General features: G+C 40.8%; 1 protein-coding gene across 2 annotated transcripts in view; it reads right to left on the reverse strand.

The window, feature by feature from the left end:
- Window positions 1–22257, reverse strand: part of PREX2 (phosphatidylinositol-3,4,5-trisphosphate dependent Rac exchange factor 2) — a 322717-nt gene that overhangs the window by 55723 nt on the left and 244737 nt on the right. The window contains exons 36-38 of one of the 2 annotated variants that reach the window (XM_075549600.1): window positions 1961–2027; window positions 1544–1734; window positions 895–1231 (exon numbers count right to left, since the gene is read on the reverse strand). In XM_075549600.1, the coding sequence (XP_075405715.1) occupies window positions 1210–1231; window positions 1544–1734; window positions 1961–2027 (280 nt within the window). In that variant the 3' untranslated portion in view covers window positions 895–1209. Of the gene's footprint in view, window positions 1–894; window positions 1232–1543; window positions 1735–1960; window positions 2028–22257 lie in introns of those variants that run through there. The other variant, XM_075549599.1, reaches the window with a different exon arrangement.

A 22257-nucleotide genomic window follows, 5' to 3' on the forward strand; every position in this document is an offset into this window, starting at 1 on the left:
ATACAGTATAGATGCACTAAGAATTACTGCAAATGGCTAATGTGCTTGGTTGATGACCAAAAGATGGGAGGTTCAGGTCTACCCAGAAAAACGGGCTGGTGAACTACTTTCAAAAAAAAAAAAAGTCACTGAAAAGTCATTAAGAAGACAAGAGGATCAAGGAAACTAGAACACTAGAAATGGAAAAACCAGGACAATTCATGAGAATATTGACACATTATATAAAACAGAACTAAAGTCACTGAACAACTAATGTAAAAAGCTGTCACTGAGTCGACTTTGACTCATAGTGACCCTATAGGGCAGAGTAGAGCTGCCCTAGTGAGTTCCAAGACTGTGAATCTGTACAGAGCAGAAACTTCATCTTTGTCTTACAGACGTGGTGGCTGTGAATGGCTGACCTTGCAGTTATCAGACCAATAGGAACTGGAGACACAGGGAATCCAGGGCGGATGATCCCTTCAGAACCAGTGGTGTGAGTGGTGATACCGAGAGGGTGGAGGGAGGGTGGGTTGGAAAGGGGGAACCGATTATAAGGATCTACATGTGGCCTCCTCCCTGTGGGACAGACAACAGAAAAGTGGGTGAAGGGAGACATCATACAGTGTAAGATATGACAAAATAATAATTTATAAATTATCAAGGGTTCATAAGGGAGGGGGGAGCGGGGAGGGAGGGGTCAAAATGAGGAGCTGATGCCAGGGTCTTAGGTGGAGAGCAAATGTTTTGAGAATGATGAGGGCAATGAATGTACAAATGTGCTTTACACAACTGGTGTATGTATGGATTGTGATAAGAGTTGTATAAGCACCTAATAAAATGATTTAAAAACAACAATAAAAAATATTTTTTAAAAAAGAAATGATCAAATGGGAACTTAATTAGCTGTGAAAATTTTCACAAACAAAATGAAATATTGTTCAAACAAACAAACAAAACAAAACACAAAAGGCAATGGAGCATCATTCTGCTTTGACACACAGGGTCGTCATGAGTTGGAATTAACTTGACAGCAATTAGTTGGGATTTTCTTTTACATTTTCATGAAGAACGGGACCATGTGGGCTTCTGAAGCATAATACTGCCGGGGGGGGCGGGGGGGTAGGGCAGTAGCAACCCCGGGGCAGGAGATACTCACAGTACACAAGTATTGGGGGATAGGGGTCTCAGTCATCAAATGTAGTGAAAGCAGTCTTGTAGCTTGTTAAATTAGTATCTATTAGGCCTGTTCCTATAGTGAATAAAATTGATACACAGACTTGTATTTAATATATGCAAATATAAGGTTGATCATTTTCTAGGATGCAGTAATATAAATGTAGGATTGCATGCATTTGTATGACCCAATAGTCATATTAAACAACAACAACAACAACATTGTGTAAGAAAGAAATACCTCATATCCAAAATCCTATTCCAAATACATTCAGGTCCTGTGATTGTTTCCAGTTTTAATTTCAGGGACCCCAAATGCAAATAAGAACCCACAAATGGAGTGCCAGGTCACAGGGACACAAGAAGGCAGCCAGACCAGTTCACCTACCGGTGTACGCCGCTGTTGCACATGATGATGTGGCAGGCGCCCAGCCTGGTGCACAGCTCCGAGGAGACCGAGAGCAGGCCCACTCCGGAGGCGCTGCACGGTGTGTTGGCACAGGCAGCTGTGCGCTTGGATCTGATAAATGAGGCCACCAGTCGATAAAGTTCATCCAAAGCATTGAGAGGCCTCATTAGCTGCAGAAAAAGTGATGGACAATAAGTTAAACATGCTCGGTCGAAATCCTTTCACACCGGAGATAATTCACAATCTTTTTAGCTTTCAATCAGTGGTTTAAAATATTATTTTATTCTAGAAGTAACAGCTCCAGAGGATGCAAATATCTGTAATTCCACAATATTCAAGCATAATAGCAGAACACTTAAATAAATGAGGGGTAGAGATGGGTCCATTCATTGTTACCTTATCAACATAGGCAGCTTTCGATGTTGAGTTTGGAGGTGAATTTGACTTGTCCAGGTAGAAAGCCCTGTGGGATCCAAAGAAGACATGATTAATTTACTGCTTTAAAAAAAAAAGCCCTAAAAGTGAATTAAAATGTTCCAAGGTTTCCTGATTTCCTTTGAGACACAGGTGAATAAATAGAAGCCTTGCACTGTAGGATGAGAAAGAGGCCAAAAGTCCCTAGTCTTCCGCTGAAAATGAAAAAAAAAAAAAAACACAAAAAAACATCCAAGTTAACACCAGCATCCTTCTGTGGGGATTTAGAGAGATTACATAACGTCTCGTGTCCAAATTTCAATTTCTTTGTTCGTAGTTTAGGTATAACATTAGCTTCTCCTGCCCCCGGCTGCTGAGAGGATTGAATCAGCATAAATAAAGTGTTTCGAACAGTGCAGGACTCAGAGTGAATGCTCGAGCATCTGCAATCATTTACTTTAGCCACTAACACAAAGCCTCAAGAAACATACCTTCCTGTGACTGGGAACACAGCCACACAGGTCACATAGCGGGCTATGATCTGGGCTGCTCATGGCAAGGTTAGCATTTCAAACCCACCAGTTACTTCACGGGAGAAAAAGGAGCCTTTCCCTTCAACGTAAAGATTTGCAGCCCTGGAAGCCCCAAGAGGCAGTTCCCCTCTGCCTGTCGGGTTGCTATGAGTTGGAGTCTACTCAATGGTAGTGGGTTTGATTTCATTGGGGGAACGAAAGCTCTCTGCTGGTGCTGTCATTTAGGCATCGTGTTGCTAATGGCAAGATCACACGTTCAAATCCACCAAATGCTCAGACGTGAGGCAGCCTGCTCCCAATAAGAGTTCAGTCGTAGAAGTTCTTCATGGGTCACAGGAAGAATACAGTCCGTCACAGTAAGCTCGATTGCTTTTCAGTGGTAAACATTATTCCCTTCTCCTGTTTTGTGTAAGTATAAAGATTATTTTAAAATAATTTTAAAACTAATTTTCCATAGACTATTTCAACTAATGCTTTCAGCCAATATGCTCCATTCAAATTGTAAACTAGACCCTTTTAAAAAACACACTGGCTCTCTTTTTATCCTCTTGGTCACCAAAATGTAATATGGTAATGACTATTTTAATACAGTACATGGATGGAATCCTTGTAGCTTGAAATAATTAAATTCAATTTCCAAGGAATTATAGCTGGATTAGCTTAACTATTGTCTCATTATTAAAGAGACAATGTAAGGGACTGACCCAAGAAGACAGGATTCATCTAGTTATATTAATCTAGTATTAATTTTTAATGAGAAAATTGTTTTTAAGATGTGACAATGATATTAATACCACAAAATAAGTACTATAATATTTCAGTGAATCGTCACCCTCGACACTCGAGTAAAGCTGACTATATTGGAAATTCAGATCACTTTGTCAAACTTTAAAGCATTGGGGGTTTATCATCAAATTAAAAGGGAAAAGAGAGAGAAATCAGTGAGGAGGAGCCTGATGAAGTCCAGCCCTGATCTTTTCAGACACTTGAGATCCACAGCTTGGACCCAGGAACACACTCACGAGTCTCAGTAATAGCAGTAGTAGTGGTACTTGGTTTTTGTCTGCTTAAAATAAAATTGCGTGGATCTGTCAAACTTTACATTTCTCTCCTCTTTCTAAGTTTTATTGAGATAGAATTAGCATATCATGCAATTCGATATCTGTGGGGCACCCTCAAATAAATAGGTCAAAACAACACTTTCAATTAAAAGAATAACAATCTAACTGAAAAATAACTGCCATTAAGGACTTGCTGACTCATAGTAACCCTCCGTGGGTTTCCAAGACTGTAATTATTTACAATTATTTATGGGAGTAGAAAGCCTAGTCAATTAACCAAAACCAAACTCAAAGCTGACTCACGTATTCCTTGTGGGTTTCCAAGACTCTACTGTAATTGTTTACGGGAGTAGAAAGTCCAGACTCTTTCCCCATGAGCTGCTGGTGGTTTCTAACTGCCTACCATGCGGATCACTGCTTAAACCCTCAAAATAACTTCCAGAATGAAAATTCAATGTATTGTCTGTGAGAATCTGTTCTTTCAATCTCTGTTAGAAGCTATTACAATAATAATAATAAAAAGGCATTACAGAATACAAGGTTGGTACTTGCTCATTACAATTCATTTTGAACGCAGGGAGATTTTCCAGCACATCTGTAGTTCCCGCCCCCTTTTCCCACAGCTATTTATCGCTGACACTGTCACGGGGGTGGGAACTCAGCAATCCAGAGGCAGCAGACATGACAAATTGATGGGGGTTATTTATATAACATGGACAAACTGCAAAGTGGCGCATATGTCAATTGCCATGGAAATATAATTCCATTTAGCCAGCTGAATCCGCATCCCTTAAAGGAACTCGACGGAAAACAAATGCCTACTACGATTGCAGTCAACGGAGTTTGAGATATCATTTAATTTTTTTCTAGACTATCCCATGCAGGAGTAATAGCAACCCAAAGTGACTGTTGTAATCAGACTAGGAATTGCGTTTGGATTGTGATGGATAAAATCACGAGGAGTTGGTAATGAGCTAATGACAGAACTCAGAAGGAATGGATTTCCTTGTGCCTTATTGGCCAGGATAAAGAGTTTGGATTTTATTCTGAGAGATTTGAGCCACGGGTGGTGGTGGTGGGGGGATCATTCAACTTGCTTGCCTCATTGCTAGAAGTTGCACTGTTTTGTAAAAATGATTATTGTTTTGCAAAAGTTAATGTTCTCTTGGAAGTTGTGTTTTTCCAAGTATACAGATGAGTATTTACATTGAAAAACAAAAAAACAATTGTTGCTGAGTTCATTCCAACTCATAGTGTCCCGTGTCTGTCAGAGTAAAGCTGTGCTCCACAGAGTTTCAGGGACTGATTCTTCAGAAGGAGACTACCAGGCCTTTCTTCCCAGACACCTCTGGGTGACCTTGAACTTACAATCCTTTCGTAAGTAGCTGAGTGTGTTTGTTATTTCAACACCTGGGGTTTCTGGCTTTGGGCGTGCTACTTACTTTTATCACGTTTTGTAAGTTTCCCACGCTGTTGCTCCAAGTGAAGGCAACCAAGAACAGGAGTGGTCATTCCCCCCATCCTTGCTCACATGGATATGATTAGGTTTTCCACTTTTCTTTTGGCGTTCAATTGGCATATGATTGTTGGATATTTACACTTCTTTTATTTTCTTGCTCATTTTTCTTTACTGTTGGGCAGTCTTACATAAAAATTGGCTATTTTTAGAAGCAGTAATTATATTTAATGACTTTTAAAAAATATTTCCTCTTTGCTCTCCCAACCCCTATTTGGCTTCCTGAAGAATATCCAGTTTTTAAAATTGATAATTTGATTCGTATTTTTTGATAATGCCTGTGACGTATCCTTTGAGTTTACAATCCTTTCATAAGTAGCTGAGTGTGTTTGTTCATTGCAACACCTGGGGATTCTGGATTTGGGACTCGCTGCTCCTTGTTATCAGAACAAGGAGTCTTCCTGCTCCTGTGAAGAGTAACAGTCACAATAACTTGACACTCGATAACATTGCGATAATGCCATGAAATTTTAGAACTGTGGTTTTCAACCTTCCTAATGTGCACACCCTTTAAGACAGTTTCTCATGTTGTGGTGACCCCCCCAACCATAAAATTATTTTCATTGCTACTTCATAACTGTTATTTGCTTGTTATGAATCGGGAAACCCCTGTAAAAGAGCCATTTGACCTCCCAAAGGGGTCCTGACCCACAGGTTGAGAACTGCTGTTGTAGAAGATAGATAGTGACATCCCTAATCTCCATGTCGCTCATCCAACAATCCCTCATCTTCATGTTCCCTATCCAACTCTGATCTTTATTACTTCAGTGATAGGTTAAGTTTTTATTTTTAACCTTAATATTATGGTTTTACCATGAAGTGTTTAGATATAGATTTATCTTTATCCAAGTCAGTTTTCAGATCACACTTGCAATATGAGCTCAGCTAATAGCTCCAAGAATTCTCTTTCTACCAAAATTTTTATTTGCTTCTTATTCTAGAATTTCTATTAGACATACATTTGTATGCTTGCTCTACACACACACACACACACACACACACACACACACATTTTGTTTTTTATCCTCCTGTGATGGTTATATAATCTGTTGTCAATTTGAGACTTAAGAGTGAAGGGGTAGAGTTTAGTCAGTCAATCAGGTCGCAGCTTGATGACCTCATTTGGAGGTGCTAAGGTAGTGGTTCTTAACTTTTTTTAATGCTGCGACCCTTTAATACAGTTGCTTATGTTGTGGTGACCCCCAACGATAAAATTATTCTTGTTGCTACTACATAACTGTTATTTTGTTACAGTTGTGAATCATAATGTCAATCTGATATGCAGGATGTATTTTCATTGTTACAAATTCAACATAAATAAAGCATATAGATTAATCACAAAAAACAATATGTCATTATATATTGTGAAATATTTCTAATTACAAATAAGTGAAATTTTGTCTTGAAGCATGGTATAGCATGGCTAACGGGTACTCGTATGTGGGTGTATCTGCATGTGGGTAGACCGCCTGGAGATGGGGAGAGGAGCTGTGTCTCAGTTCCTAAGGTCATTGTACATATGTGTTTTCTCTGATGGTCTTAGACCCTGTGAAAAGGTCATTTGACACCCAGAGGGGTCACGACCCACAGGTTGAGAACCTCTGTGCTAAGGCGATAAATAGCTCTCTGGAGGTGGGACACAGATTCACTCCCTGGGAGACATGCTTGCTGACAAGACACATGGAGCTACACTAGAGCCCTGGAGCTGAAGGAACCTTGTGAAGACCCCTTCCAGAACTGAGATGCCTCTACTGCCAGTGGATCCACAAGACTTTCCACCCAGAGACCTGGGATCATTCTTCTTGCATTCAGCATCATTGCATGTACTTCATGAGTCTGAAGAATAATTTATAGACTGGTAATGGACATATGGGCTAGTAACAGATTTATGGACTTAACCTGGACCGGGATGTTTTCTTAATGTACAATTGCTCTTTGATATAAAGTTCTCTATTATGCACGTATGCATGTCTATGTGTTCTCTAGTTTTGTTTCTCTGGGTTTGTTTCTCTAGTCAATCCAGATTAACATAATCTTCTTTCACTTAAATATATTATTCTACATGTAAAGTAATTTCCTCAAGCATATGTACCAAATGATTTTTTCTTTGATTGACTCTATTCTAGCATCTATCTTTTGGGAAATTTATTTCGATGGCTCTCTTTTTTATTTTATTTCCCAGATTTCTGGCTAGTCTCACACCATTTGTATCATTAAGGGATAAACTCCACAGTCACACAAGGATATGGATTTTATTTTGTTCTTTGTTGCATTGCTAGTAATGGACAATGAGGCAAAATAGTCTTGATACATAGTTATAAATAATTGGATAATTTATCATTTTATTTCATATTTTTCCAGCATTTCTTTATGGATGGCATGCCACTGTTTGTATCTCAAGTATCCAAAATCTATTTTGTCTGGTTGTCTGAATATTTTATACTCTTCTGAGACAAAGTTATTTTTAGTGATCAATTTTGTTGCCTGCCTCTTAACGTCAATTTCCTCATGTGTTTGGGGACTTTGTTTTGCAATTTCAGGAGAAGCAGAAGAATTAAAAAATTTAAATTAAATCTTACTTACTTTTTATCCCTCCATCTCTTACCTCTCGTTATCCTTCTTGTTTTGCCTGTACTGCAACCACAGACACCCATCCCCAACCAGCTCTCTATCCATCCTGTGAGCACTCTGGGGTCAGTGAGCTTGGGACTGGTCAGATTGAGCCCCTGTGTTGGCGGCACTGCTAGCTCTCTCTGCTGTCTTAGGCACCCATCTCACAACGCTTGAGACTTCGAGTAAGAGTTGGCAAGAGGGTGTTCAGCCTTTGCCCTGGTGCAAGGCAGTGAGACTGGTTTCCATGAGTGTTTGCCCATGTCCTGCAAAAGTCTTATCAACCTTTGGTACCTTTGGGCTTCCAACCACAAGGTGGTGGCTTAAACCCACCAGCTGATCCTAGGTCCACTTCCAGACCCCAGCACACCTCAGAGTTTTGTGTTTATTTTCCTGTTCTGGGCCAGAAAAATGGAAATTGGATTCCCAGCTCAGCTGTGACTTTTCCCACCTTCTGCCTTCATCTTTCATCTAGTAATGTCAGACATTGGGAACGTGGATGACGTGCCTCAAAGCCAGACCCCACGAAGCGACCCCAAAGGGAAACCCTCGTGCCAATGCTCAAGTGTGTTTCCCAAAGTCACATGATGAGCAAGAACACACACGCCCATGGGCAAGTATTTACCGTCGCAGAATCGCAGGCCCCTCATTTAAAATCTAGCCTGTGATATTATGTTATTAAATGAATGCACAAATTACTCAGTTCTGTGATAAGCCAATAGGGACTACTTGCTCAATAGTCAATAATAAATATAATCCAAGTGGTTATGATGAGCAGCATCTCTCAGGGGACTTTGAGTTACATCAAGGAGTTTAAAAAGGCAAAAAAAAATTGCCTCAAAAAAAATTGCCTCAACCTCCCTCCCACACATACTTCTTCTGGGATCATCTAAAATATTTTATGGTACAGCAACAATCATGGCAATTGTTACATATTTGAATTTTATGTAATTCTATGACCAGTAAATACATAGACATGAAAATCTAAATGGAAAGAGATGCTTAAAGAAAACCAACAATGAAAAACCTAGGACATCATTAAAATGACCGAACCAGACATCGCTGGTTGTAAAAATAGCAGCTCTTCTCATTTTCAAGGAGATCTGCTAGTGCTGCTGAATGAGCCTTGGGCTACCAACCCAAGGTGAGTGGTTTAAACCCACCAGCGGATCCTAGGGAGGAAAACGAGGCTCTCTGTTCCCCTAAGGATTTACAGCCTTGGAAACCCGACAGTGGGCGGCTGAGTTGGAAGTCGACTCGGTGTCAGTGGGTTTGCTTTCAGCCTGCACCTGCAGTCATGTGGGAATAAACTGTCTTTGGTACCGTTCAAGGATTACTTCACTACAGAAACTTGCCGCTACAGCAGGCACTACCCCTTCTTCTAGAAACACACACCACACACACACACACACACACACACACACACACACCCCACACACACACACATACACACTCACACACCCCCTCCCCACACATACACACTCACACCCCCCCCACACACATACACCCCCCCACACACACACCCACACACATGCCCCCCCCACACACATACACACTCACACACACCCACACACACACACACACCCCACACACACACCCCACACACATACACACACGCACCACGCACACACACATACACGCCACCCCCCACACACACCCACACACACACACCCCAACACACACACACACACACACACCCATACACACACGCACACACACATACACACACACACGCACACACACATACACACACACATACACACACACACCACACACACACATACAACCCCCCCACACACCCACACCCCCCCCACACCCATACACACACATGCACGCACACATACACACCCACACCCCCCCCACACACACACACAATTTAAAATCAGGGTCATGTGGCTTTGTCGCTGTTATATTCACTTCAGCTGACATGGTACAAATGTTCAGCTTTTCAACTGGAGAAAATCTTTATAGGAAACAAACCCCATCACATTCAGTGAAGAGGGTAAGTAGCTAATGAAAAGGTTTTATTTAGAATCAATCTCAGCTTTTCAAAGCTGCTTTATAACAAAACAACACCCCCAAATAATCTAATGATACCCCATTCAAAATCCTCAGAGAAATTAAAACTCTCCTATACAATCAGCTAACTCTATTTATTGATCTAGTTCATATCTGTACATTTAGTGAAGTAGTTAGCACCATTTAACCCGCAATTGAGAAGGCAACAACATATAAAATTTGCACACGTTCTAATACACTCCAGAGACTCGACACCCATTTCTGCAGTGTTGTGGTCTTGGTGGCACTGTTGGTTAGGTGGTAGGCTGCCCAACGTCCAAGGTTCAACCCTCCCCTCCCGGTCCCTCTGAAGGAAAAGATGAGGGTGTGAGTTCCCATAGAGACTTGCAGCCTCAGAAACCCTGCACAGGGTCACTGGGAGTTGGAATCGACTCCAGAGAAGTGGTTTTGATCTGTTTTTTTTTTTATTTCTCTGCACTATGTGCTATGCATGTGCATGATCAATATTTTATTTAATTAAATAAATTATTTACTACAATAAAAATTTGAACTTGGAGCTATTAATTATAGGGACTCTTTATCAGAAAGAAATCATCTTCAATCAGAAATCTTATCAATCCTAAGGTTTACAGGTATTCATTGAATATTAGTATTTTTCAAAGTATGGCACATTGTGGACAGGAAATAAATTTTTTTAGGAAATAAATTTCCAACACACTTCCTTTAATTACAAAATCTTGCAATACCTCTTAATCTAATTTTATGATGAAAGTTAATGGCATGTCTGGATTAGTGCCAAGACTGACCATAGTTTATTATGCCTCTGCAGACAGCAAGAATGAAGTAATGGTTCTTTGTCTGAATTATCAAATCTTATGAAGACAATTTCAAAAGCACTGCTGCTGTTTTATATCAGCAGAGTGCTAAGTTTCCTTTCACTCTTGCACACACTGGCCTTCGGTGTCACGACTCCATGAATTAACTATGCATATAAATTGAACACATTGTAATACTTATCCCAAGAGAATGAAATAAGTGACAATGTTACAAGTACTAACAGCTCCTGCTATAAGTCTATCCGAGTGAGCTAAGTACAAGTGAGGCTAACCTTAGTCATTTATCACATACAATGTAGCACACAAGTACACCGCTTATCCATGTAATGTGAGGCGGCACTATAAGTAGTTCAAAGGTCTCTGGAGTTACTGAGCATAGGTTCTGTTACCATTTTGATAGCTTTCCTCATAATTTGGTTTTGACGTATGTCAAACGACCTGCCTCCTTCCCTTGGTTGATCACTGCCTTTCCTTATCACTATCTTTATGAGTCTGATCTGCATTGAGCTTGAGAGTTGGAAACATCACATATAAATGTGAATATATATTATAATTCACAAATACATAACATACACAAATTTAAAAAAATCAGGCTGACAATAAAGAAGAGTTAGGTAGCACGAGCCTTTTCCAGTTGTGGAAATAACTCAACGTGTGCAAGGCCAGAGAGCGTCTGGGTTTCCCCGGGAGTAGTATTTCTCGGGAAATTGCTGCCCGTAAGCTCCTTTTCTTTTCTGTTCAGATATTTTTTGTTAGCAGCTCGTGGCTTTCTAAATCTGCCTATTGACTTAAGCAGAGTAATTAGCTTTTGGCTCCACATTTTCAAGAAACAGATAGAATTTAAGAAAAATTCCAGCTAAGCCTTTAATTGTGTGTGTATTTACTTTTCCCCTTCTTCCTAATTATTTCTTTCTTCTTCAAAATCCACTAAGTCCTGTTACTTCCCCATATTTGTGAGCTATACCTTGTTTCACATAGGAATATCAAGTTCTAAATTCAGTGTGCTTGCCATATGGATGGTTTTTCCACCCACTTCTTCCATCATCTCCTGAATCAGCTGTTTGGAGCATGTTCAAGCGAGTCAACGAAGTAACCGCTGCCAAATGCACAGTTAATTGTATGTTGTTAGAACTGAACTTTGCTCAACTTTCTATCTGTTATGACTTCTGAGAGAGCCTGCTTTATGGCAGTACTTTGAATTGCAAATCATAACATTGAATATTTGTGATAAGAACATTGGCAAATTAAATGGAACAACACTGTATGTAGTACATATGAAGGGTTTTGAGAGTTCATGGAAAATTCCATTATCTTGATTTCCATTTTTCCATGAACTTTTTGAAGCCCCTGTGCCAGTCTGGGTAGGCTAGAGAAATGAATTCATAGACATTCATATGTGTATAGGAAATAGCTTTCTATACAAGAGCAATGGAATATTGAGAAAACATCCCAACCCCTGAAATGAGTCAAAAGGGAGATTATCTCCCACTTCCAAGGAGGAAACGCAGGAGTTCACAGAATCCTTAGGAGAAGGCCATGCCCACACAGAGGCCTCATTGGCTACACATGATTGACAGGCCAGACTCCACCCCTTCACACTTAATCCTCAAATTGACAGGAGGTATGTAAATGCCATAGATCCCTAGTCTTATAATTGATATGATGTGCCCTTTCTTCCAAAAAAAGGAAAACTCAGTTAGTTGTCAGTGTCCTTGTCAGATGCCATCAAGTCCATTCTGACTCAGAGAGCATATGGACAACGGAAGCAAACACCGCCACCCTCACAACCGTTCTTATATTGCTGCCCTTGTTACAGCCCCGGTGTCGATCCATCTTGTTGATCGCCTTCCTCTCTGTGTTCTCCCCACTTTATCGAGCATGAGGTTCTTCTTCAGCGACTCTAAGATGAAGTTGTAAGTGTGATTTCTAAGTGTGGCTTGTCACTAACTCTAGTACATCATAAGTAGATCCAACCCAATCGCAGTCAAGATCCCATCAGCCATCTTTCTAGATATGGGGAAAACAATCTTCAACTTCACATGGAATGGCAGGAGGAGGTTTAAACAAACAAACAAACAAAAAGCAATGTTGAAAGAGAGGAACAAAGTCGGAGGACTCACTTGTCCTGATTTTTAAACCATATGATACAGCCTGGTGAGTGTCATACTAGACATATAGACCAATGCAATAGAATTGAGAATCCAGAAATAAACCCACACTATCAATGATTTTTGACAAGGATGCTAAGTCCATCCAATAGGGAAAAATAGTCTCTTCAATAAACCAAACTAAAATAAGCCCACTGCTTATCAAGCCTTTCTCATTCATAGTAAGCCTCTATGAAGCTTACTACAGGATCGGAGACGGGAACAGAAAGCCTCATCCTTCTCTCATGGTGGTTCCCATGGCTCCTAATCTAATCATAACACACACACACACACACACACACACATACACACACAATTTCAGCAATATAACTGAAAGTCAACTCAATCATCCATGGGCAAAACTGAAACCGGACAGAACATCAGAATGATCATCAGACACAGGAAAGATGCTAGATGTCAACAGCTATCAGAAAGACACCCGTGAAAACCACAATTAGATACAATTTTACTCCCGGTAGTAGGGCACAGATAGAAACAGAGAAACAAATCCATACAACCAGTGGGAATGCAAAATAGTAGAGCCATTGAGGAGAAAGTGTGGCAGTTCTATAAAAACTAAACACAGGACTCCCGGGTGACCCAATAATTCCACCTCTAGGCAGACACCCCAAAGACTTCAGAGGAGCAGCTCACACCAATGTCCACGACGGCACTATTCACAGAAGCCAGAGTTGGAAACGGCCTACATCTTCCTTATGAATAAAAAATGGGCACTCTATACAGTACAATTCTATTACGGTAGTAAGAGAAATAAAGTTTTAAAAGACATATCTATTTATATTTTATTGTACTTTTGGAGCAGGAGAGGTTCTCATTTAATAATCTCAATACAAATTGTTCAGTGACATTATTTACATTGTTCACAAAGTGTCAGAATTCCTATTATTTCAATTCTGGCAGTTCTATTTCAATAATCTAGCTTCCCTGCCCACTTTATACTGTCCTCCTTGTTTTAAGGTAAATGTTTCATATCTATTTAAGGTAGCTTGTATACAATCAATACCTCATGGTATTTGGTACCTTTGTTTTGAAGGTTTAATATCATGGTTTCAATGGCATCCCAGTTAATTTGCATATTTTCATGTTTATGGATTTTTTATTCTATGTCCTAATTTGTTGCATACTGTCTGAGGTTTTAACAGCTTGTAAGGTGCTATCCTCATCTGCTGCGGCGGCGGAAGTCAGTAACAGAAGGAAGAAATTGATTGTGTCGTAAGCTGCCTTCATTAACAACTGCTCCCTGGACCACACACCCAGACGCACTGAAGGATACCCGGGTACCACTACAGGATATTTGGATTAAAGATGCTAGAGAAGAATCCTTATCCAAAGGGAGACAGTTTAGAGCAGACTTCAAGTTCTCATGGATTCCAAACATTCTGATGCCTGAAGTCAGGATGAAACCTTGAAAGTATTGCTCTGAGATAATCTTTAAATTTTATGACAAAAAAAAACCCCTGGAGTTGTCTTAAAACCAAATAATAGTTTATATAAACTAGTAAAGAATATCTGCCTTGCACATTGTGTTTTTTAAAAAACCCATCTATCTGGGATCAACGGACAACAGCAAGTGAAAAGATTAGGGAGGAATTTTAGGGAGCGGTGAGTTTATATGAATGTGGAAGGAACACTTCTGGAACAGAGGGTGAGAACGGATGTGCAACTCCAGGAATGCAATCAGCATCGCTGAATTGTACAAGTGGACATTGGTGATCTCTGTTCTGCTGTGCATGTTCTCAACAACACAAACCCCCCTCCTCTCTCTCTGTACACACACACACACACACACACACACACACACACACACACAGTGGAGTCGCTGTGGCCGAGAAGAGTTCGATGTAGGGAGTGAGAGAGAATTATGAACTTGAAGAATGAGTCCAAATAGCAAGACCAACTAGCAGAGGGTATTGAGCTTGGACTGAGAAGAGACAAAGCACTGCCAACATGCAGACCCACCATGCTGAAAAATAGGCATAAAGGAAAAGAGAGCCACGCCGTGTAGGATTTGAAAAGTGAGCGAGGTGAGATTGACGTTTAAAATGAAAATAATCATGTAGTATTCTCAGAAAGAGCATGGTCCAAGGAATGGAAACAAGGAATTGAGGGTTGGCATGAAAGAAACAAAATTGAGGTTGGAGAATATTATGCTTCCTTTATGTAGAGTCATGCAAGTTAATATATGATTTAAGACTTAAGAAATGCCTTCTCAGGGGGACCAGACAAAAACACAACACACTGGCATGAAGCAGGGAACCAAAAGAGAGACCTGAGGGGCTGGCCCCATTACCAACTAAGTGGACAGCACCCTCTCCCCATCCCCCACCCCCACCCCGAAAAATTCACTTTATAGGACAGCACTGAAGCTATAGCTCAGGGAGAGGGACATGTCTGATCAGAGCACACAAGAGCCAATGAGCGGGGAGGAAGAGAGTGGAGCACATCCTGGTCCACCAATCCCCAAGGACAATATCCCTGGCTCAGAGCAGCCAGTCCACAGAGAGGGCCATAGGGCCGGCCCCACTATGAAAAACATTTCTCACTGAGCCATAGCCCTACAGGGACAACACTGGAGACACATTGTGGGAATTGTGCCCAATCTGATCCCACCACACCAAGGCAAAACACTAAGGGCGTGCAACAGAACAGCAAGGGGAGCAGAGCAAGGAAGTCCCAAGATAGTACCAAAAACAGACTGTGGGGCCAGAGCGTGGTGCCCCATCAGACTCGACCGGAAAAGACTCACAAAGGACAACAAGTAGACCTTGAACTATTTATAGGCTTTTCTTTTTTTGTCACTTGTTGTTATTGTTGTAGCTATTATTATATTTCTATTACTGCTTTGCTTGACCTTGAATTTGTTTATAGTGTTGTCTCTGCATGTCTATCTGAATGGGATAGGCGGGATAAACAAGCCAGAAGAGAGAACAATGGGAAGACAGTTCCGGGGGGACATGGGAGAGGGGGAGGTGGGGAAAGGAAGTGGGTTTTAACATACCCAGGGACAAGGGAACAACAAGTGACCAAAAATAGATGGCGAGGAGGATGTAGGAGGTCTGGTAGGGCTTGATCGAGGGCAGTGAAACGGAGAGGAATTATTGAAGCCAAATTGAAGGCTTAACATGATAATGGACAAGAGGAAAGTAAAAGGAAATAGAGGAAAGAAGTAGGAGCCAAAGGGCATTTATAAAGATCTAAATACATATATTTATAGATTTAGTATTAAGGAAGCAGATGGACATTGGGCCTCTACTCACACTCCCTCAACACAAGAACACTTGTTCTAATAATCTGGCACGCTGAGATGTTCATCTTCCCCACGTGACAGTTGATGACAAAGTGGGTGCATAAGCAAATGTCGTGAAGAAAGCTGATAGTGCCTGGGTATCAAAAGATTATAGTGTCTGGGGTCTTAAAGACTTGAAGGTAAACAAGCAACCAACTAGCTAAGAAACAACAAAGCCCACATGGAAGAAGCACACCAACCTGTGTGATCATGAGGTGTTGATGGGATCAGGTATCAGGTATCAAAGACCCAGAACAAAAATATCATAAAGTGAATGAGGTGGGGAGTGTGGAATGGAGGCCAAAGCCAATCTCCAAGCAATTGGACAACCCCTTACAGAAAGGTCATGGGAGAAGACTGGCGAGTCAGGGTGCAATATTGCACCGATGAAACATACAGCTTTCCTCTGATTCTTTAATTCTCTCTCTCCTCCCACTATTACGACCCTAATTCTACCTTACAAAGCTGGGTACAGATAAGAGCTGGAAATACAGGGAATACAGGACAGATAAACTCCTCAGGACTAATATTGAGAGTAGCCATACCTGGAGGGTGGGGGGAAGGTAGAGGGGGAGAAAAGGAGAACCAATCACAATGACCTACCTATAAACCCCTCCCAAGGGGATGGACAATAGATAAGGGGGTAAAGGGAGACATTAGACAGTGGAAGAGATGACAAAATAATAATAATTTATAAATTATCAAGGGTTCATGAGGGAGGGATTGAGGGGATAGAGGTGGGAAATGATGAGCTGATACCAAGGGCTCAAGTAGAAAGAAAATGCTTTGAAAATGATGATGGCAACATATGTACAAATGTGCTTGACACAGTGGATGAATGTATGGATTGTGATAAGAGTTGATCCTCCAATAAAGATAAGATAGGAGCCTCCAAAAAAATGATTAAAAAAAAAGAGAAATGCCTAAGGGTCTGGGACCATAGCTCTAAAGGGGTAGGATGGCTCTATAGAGATTGTTTCTATACAAAAAGAAATAATACAAAAGCTTGATTAACATATCTAAACCAAATTATTCTGTCACAGGATATACACAGAGATGAAAGCAATAACAAAAACATTATTTTTAATTAGTAAACATTTTCCCCCACCCCCATTTTGGAGGATATTCAATTTCTCATAGGAATGAAGCTACCGAGTACTTTATAAATAAGAAGTTAAAAACAACACTCAGCCCAGAATGATGTCATATGTTTGGTTCTTGTCCAGATTATTGTTTATGAAGACATCGTTATATTTCTAATAATTTGCAGAAATTTCTCACTTGCCTAGACTCATACACATTTCTAACACCGTGTCCTACCCCAAAATGTTCTCAGCTACATCAGATTGCTTCTGCACCTTCTACAAGCATTTTGGGTTTTAACAGTTATTTTGCACTTCAAAAAGCAACTGTTCCGGTATTTGTTCTACTCTAGGACATCTCTCAGAGACATTATTAAATACTGATTGATTACAATGCAATAACAGTTGACTACATGTATGACTGGGTATCTCATGATTATAATGGTTAAGCTGTTTTGACTATTCCTACTCATTTTTTAAATCTATTTCTGTTAAGAATTTATCTCATTGACAATTTTATTCTTTTAAATAAATGGAAATCATCAGACAGATTTAATCCATGTCCTTGTATGGAGACAGAATACATGGTAAGTGAGTAAGTGGGAGAAAGCTAATTTGCACATTGATGCTCATAAGTGTTAGCCTTCATTTATGTGAAATACAGTCCTAAAAAATCACATTTAAAATTGTGTGAACAATGACATATTCTTGAAATCTGCCTGTGTACCTTTTGATCTGTCAAAAAATGAAGCACTTAAAGTTGTATATTCCTCAAAGCAATAGCTGTCTTTGAGTCAATTCAGATTCATAGCAGCCCAGATGCGAGCAAAGGGCTTTCAGTGGCTGAAGTTTTGGAAACAGGTTGCCAGGCTTTTTCCTGGTGCACCGCTGGGGGGACTCCCACTTCTTAGGTACTGGCGATCTGCATCACTCACAGATTTCCTAGGTGTCATGAACATATTATCAGCTCACTGCCGAATTCTTCCTTTTTTTTAATGTGTAAGAGAGAGCTTTATATCAAGAAGTCATTGTATATTAAGCAAACATCCCACCCCAGTCCAGATCAAGTCCATAAGTCACATACTAGTCCATAAGTCAGATACTAGTCTATCCCTCTTCTGACTCATGCGGCTACATGCAAGGATGCAGAATGTAGGAAGATCACAGGCTGGTAGGTGCAAAAACTTATGGATCCAATGGAGGTGGATGCATCTCCAGGGCTCTGGCTGCCATCATCATGGCTCAAAGTGGCTTGTCAACAGGAAGGTGAAGCAGAAAGAGGGAGTTCCCAGGATCATCTTTATGAGAAGGACATGCCTACCAGGAGTTACCCTCAGGCTGTGACCTGATTTACAGGCTAGACTCCACCCCAACACCATCTTCAAGTTGACACGAAATTATATAACTACCACAATCAGAGTGTGAGTTCTGAGTCTACTTTCTGGGGGGATAATGAGAATCATCACCAGCCTCAGGCTGATCCCTGTGCAGTAGGGGCAGACATACCTCCACTCTCCACACTTTCCATCAATTCTGACACTAGTTGTCCCACCCATGGCACGCTCTACTTCTCTGATGGCCACACAGTACTTACAGGCCATTCTTAGAGTTAAGTGGTTTTTTGTGTGTTTGTTTGTTTTAAATCGTTTTATTTGGGGCTCGTACAACTCATCACAATCCATACATCCATCCATTGTGTCAAGCACATGTATACATTTGTTACCATCATCATTCTCAAAACATTTGCTTTCTGTTTGAGCCCTTGGTATCAGCTCCTCATTTTTCCCCTCCCTCTCTCATATCTTACACGACCGATGTCTTCCTTCACGGACTTTTCTGTTGTCTGTTCCCCAGGGAGGAGGTGATATGCAGATCCTTGTAACCGATTCCCCCTCTCTACCTCACCCTCCCTCCACCCTCCCTGTACTGTCCTTCATTGCCATGCTGTCAGTCCATATAATTCCTTTATAGTTCTCTTTTTGTTAACACATTTTATTAGCAAATCATTTACATATCATATAAATAGTTCGATCACTCAGTCATATCACAGAGAATTGTATAATCACCCCCAATCAATTTTAGAGCCTTCCCCCTCTCCCATGGTTAAATCACCCCCAAGCTGATTTATGCCATCACAGTCCGTTCTAGTGGTCCCTCCCCGCTCCATCTTTATTAATTATCCCTGAAATCCCATTTCCCTCTCTATCCCTCCCACCTCAACCCTGTATTATCTACTTCCCTTTATATCCATAATTATCATTATGCATCCACTCCTCCTGAGTCTCACAGCTGGGAAACCCAATAGAAAAAATATAGAGAGACAAATACTAAGAATGCATAAGAAGGAAAAGACACCAAGAATAAATTTTTAAAATCCAGCAAAGAAATTTCTGTCATGGAACCAGTATGCGATACTCGCACCCAGAACAAATTCAGATTGTGTCTATGGGGTGAACAACGGGCCAAGTGTCAAGTTTGCTAATGGTCTCTGCTTGGTCGTAAGGCTGATCAAGACTTTAATGTTAAAAACAAAAGGTCAACTTTATATAAGGTTAACGAGACAGTATTGTGACCAGAGAAAGAGAAATTTTCCCACCCCAAACATCTCTCTCCTCTTTGCCGTGAAATGTCATTGCAGTATCAGAGGTGGTGGATATGAGTCTCACTGATCCAGGGGGAGTAGTGGTGACCACACTGCTGCCGGTGACCCCATTTCGCTCCTGTCCTTTTTGAGAACCCTCCATCAGTGACCCGATGAAAGCCTAGTTTTCTGCTTTCCGGACACTGTTCCTCCCATACATTGGCAAAGGTGGCATCCCTTTGGGCACACGAGCCATCTGTACACATTCCCACCAACGCCCATCTAGACTTTCAGATGTGCTCATGTTCCCCAAGGCAATACCATGCCCTGCCACGACTGAACACAATCCCTGTTGACATGGACTCATGACAATAGCACCATAAATCCTTAAAAATGGGAAAGTTTTTCAAAGTATAAAGTTTAAATATAGAAACCCAAACTGTATTGACTTATACCAGGAAAAATATTTAAGTAATACTTCTAGTTCTTAAATAATTCTATTTAGTTTGATAACAATATCTAAAAGTTTGGCATTTTTTCATTAAAGGACTATATTTAGGGTGTAAAACTCTTAAAATCTCTAACATTTTTTAAGTTTCTAAATCAAATGGTGCTAAGTGGGCAGGTCAGCTCCATGGCCACCAAGCCTTTCCCTGTATACTCTATTGGATTTCACTCTCTGCCTTCAAAATTACCCTAACATATGAATATGTTTTCATTTAATCATTTAATAAATCATTTAAATGTCCCCAGTTCTCAATGTCTATGATTTATTCTATCAAGGCCCTTTCTAATAATCCATACGCTGATTTCATATCCTATCACTCACCATTTTGTTCCATGGGGCTCATGATCAATTCCCGACACACCATGCTTGTTCAAGACCCCCATTGGACCACCCAGTAACACTCTCACTTCCCTCTGCTTGGCAAAATGCTTGGAGTCCTCACACCAGCTCAATGAGGACATCTTGAAAGTCTCCACATAGAAACAATTCATCCCCCTTCACCATACAGAGCTGCACGCATTCTGTTGCCTGCTCTTAGTTGCACACTCTCTGTGAACAGAGATTCCTTTTCTGTCTATTCGCAGTCTTATGAACTAAGACGGTGCTTGGCTCATGTAGTTCTTGGCTGCTGTAAAGCTAGCCCCTGAACTCACGGCCACTCCGTGCACAAGATTGAAATGCCGCCCGGTCTACAGTAGCCACACGATTGATTTCGGTCAGACACGAATGCGCATGAAGCCAATATTGGATGTAGTCTTAAACTAAAATGAATTTAAATTTTATTTTATGAATGATATAGATAGAGAGAGACTTGGAAAAGGATGTAATGGATGCTTGGTGAAATAGAGGGGCAATGAACAAGAGGAAGGCCATCAACAGGATGTATTGATATAGGGACTGTAAGAATGGTCTCAGCCCTAAGAAGAATTGTGAGGATGTTACTGGATCAGAACCGACTCACCAGCACCTAACAACAGCGAAGAAAGAATTGGAACGACCGTATTAGACATAACTCAATATACGTGATTCAGTAGATGCACATAAGCACATGAAGGCCTTAATTTATAAATAGATGGAATACTTATCATGTACATTAAAAAAGGATTTTTTGCTTGCAAGTGAATCTTCCTTACGTTTAAGCTTAGATTTAACCTTAAGATGAAGATAGACTGCATCTCAATATTAAGACAGAGTACTCAACGGTGGTTAAATATCACCTGACCTTAAAATCAGACACCAGGTGTATTTACCTTTCCTCCCTCAGCAAGGGACATGGATGATTAAGGAAAAACACCCACCGACAGATTTTCTTGCATGTCTCACAGTAGTGTTGGTTTTCCTGTAAGTTACTCTAGCACAAGGAGTAGGGCAAAACTCGCCTTTGTGCCCAAATGAGCTGAAAATGAAGATGGTTAGTGTGACGACAGGAGTGCCTACCGTGTCCAGCACTGGGCTAACTGCAAGGTGGGCAGTGTGCACACACTGGGGTCTGCGAAGAAAGGCCTGGAAGGAGGTCTCCAATGGGTCCCAGCCGTGCCCCACTGGAGCAGTTCTGTGGAACCCAGAGCCCATCATGACTTGGAAGTCACTCACCAACCACTTTGGTGTGTCATAATATTGGGATTGTAAATGCCTGATGTTATTGGGAGAGGTTGGTCCCCGGAAAAAGACACCACTCTTGATAAGCAGGGGGTCAGTGAAAAGGAGGAAGCCCTTCAAGGAGATACCCCGATATGGTGGCTTCCCCAAAGGGCCCCAACCTAACAAGTGGGGGTGTGGCACAGGACTGCTCTTTCTGAGTCCTGAGCAATCGAAGGAATTAGAAATGGCTTTAATCAACTTTCATGTTTGTATTAAACATCTTTTAAAAGCTGCACTTTCCTTTATTTGAAAAAACTCAAAGCCTTTATTAGGACAACATTTCTATTATTAATCTTAACTTGATAAGATTTAGGTTCCATGTTAGCTCCTCTATCAAACCTCAATAGCTTCGATCAGCCACTTCTTACAGAGACTCCAGCACCTTGCAGATATCTTTGCTGTATTATCGCCCATCCTAGTAAAAAGATGTATTTCCAT

The sequence above is a fragment of the Tenrec ecaudatus genome, chromosome 5 (assembly GCF_050624435.1).
Source record: "Tenrec ecaudatus isolate mTenEca1 chromosome 5, mTenEca1.hap1, whole genome shotgun sequence".
Classification (NCBI taxonomy): domain Eukaryota; kingdom Metazoa; phylum Chordata; class Mammalia; order Afrosoricida; family Tenrecidae; genus Tenrec; species Tenrec ecaudatus.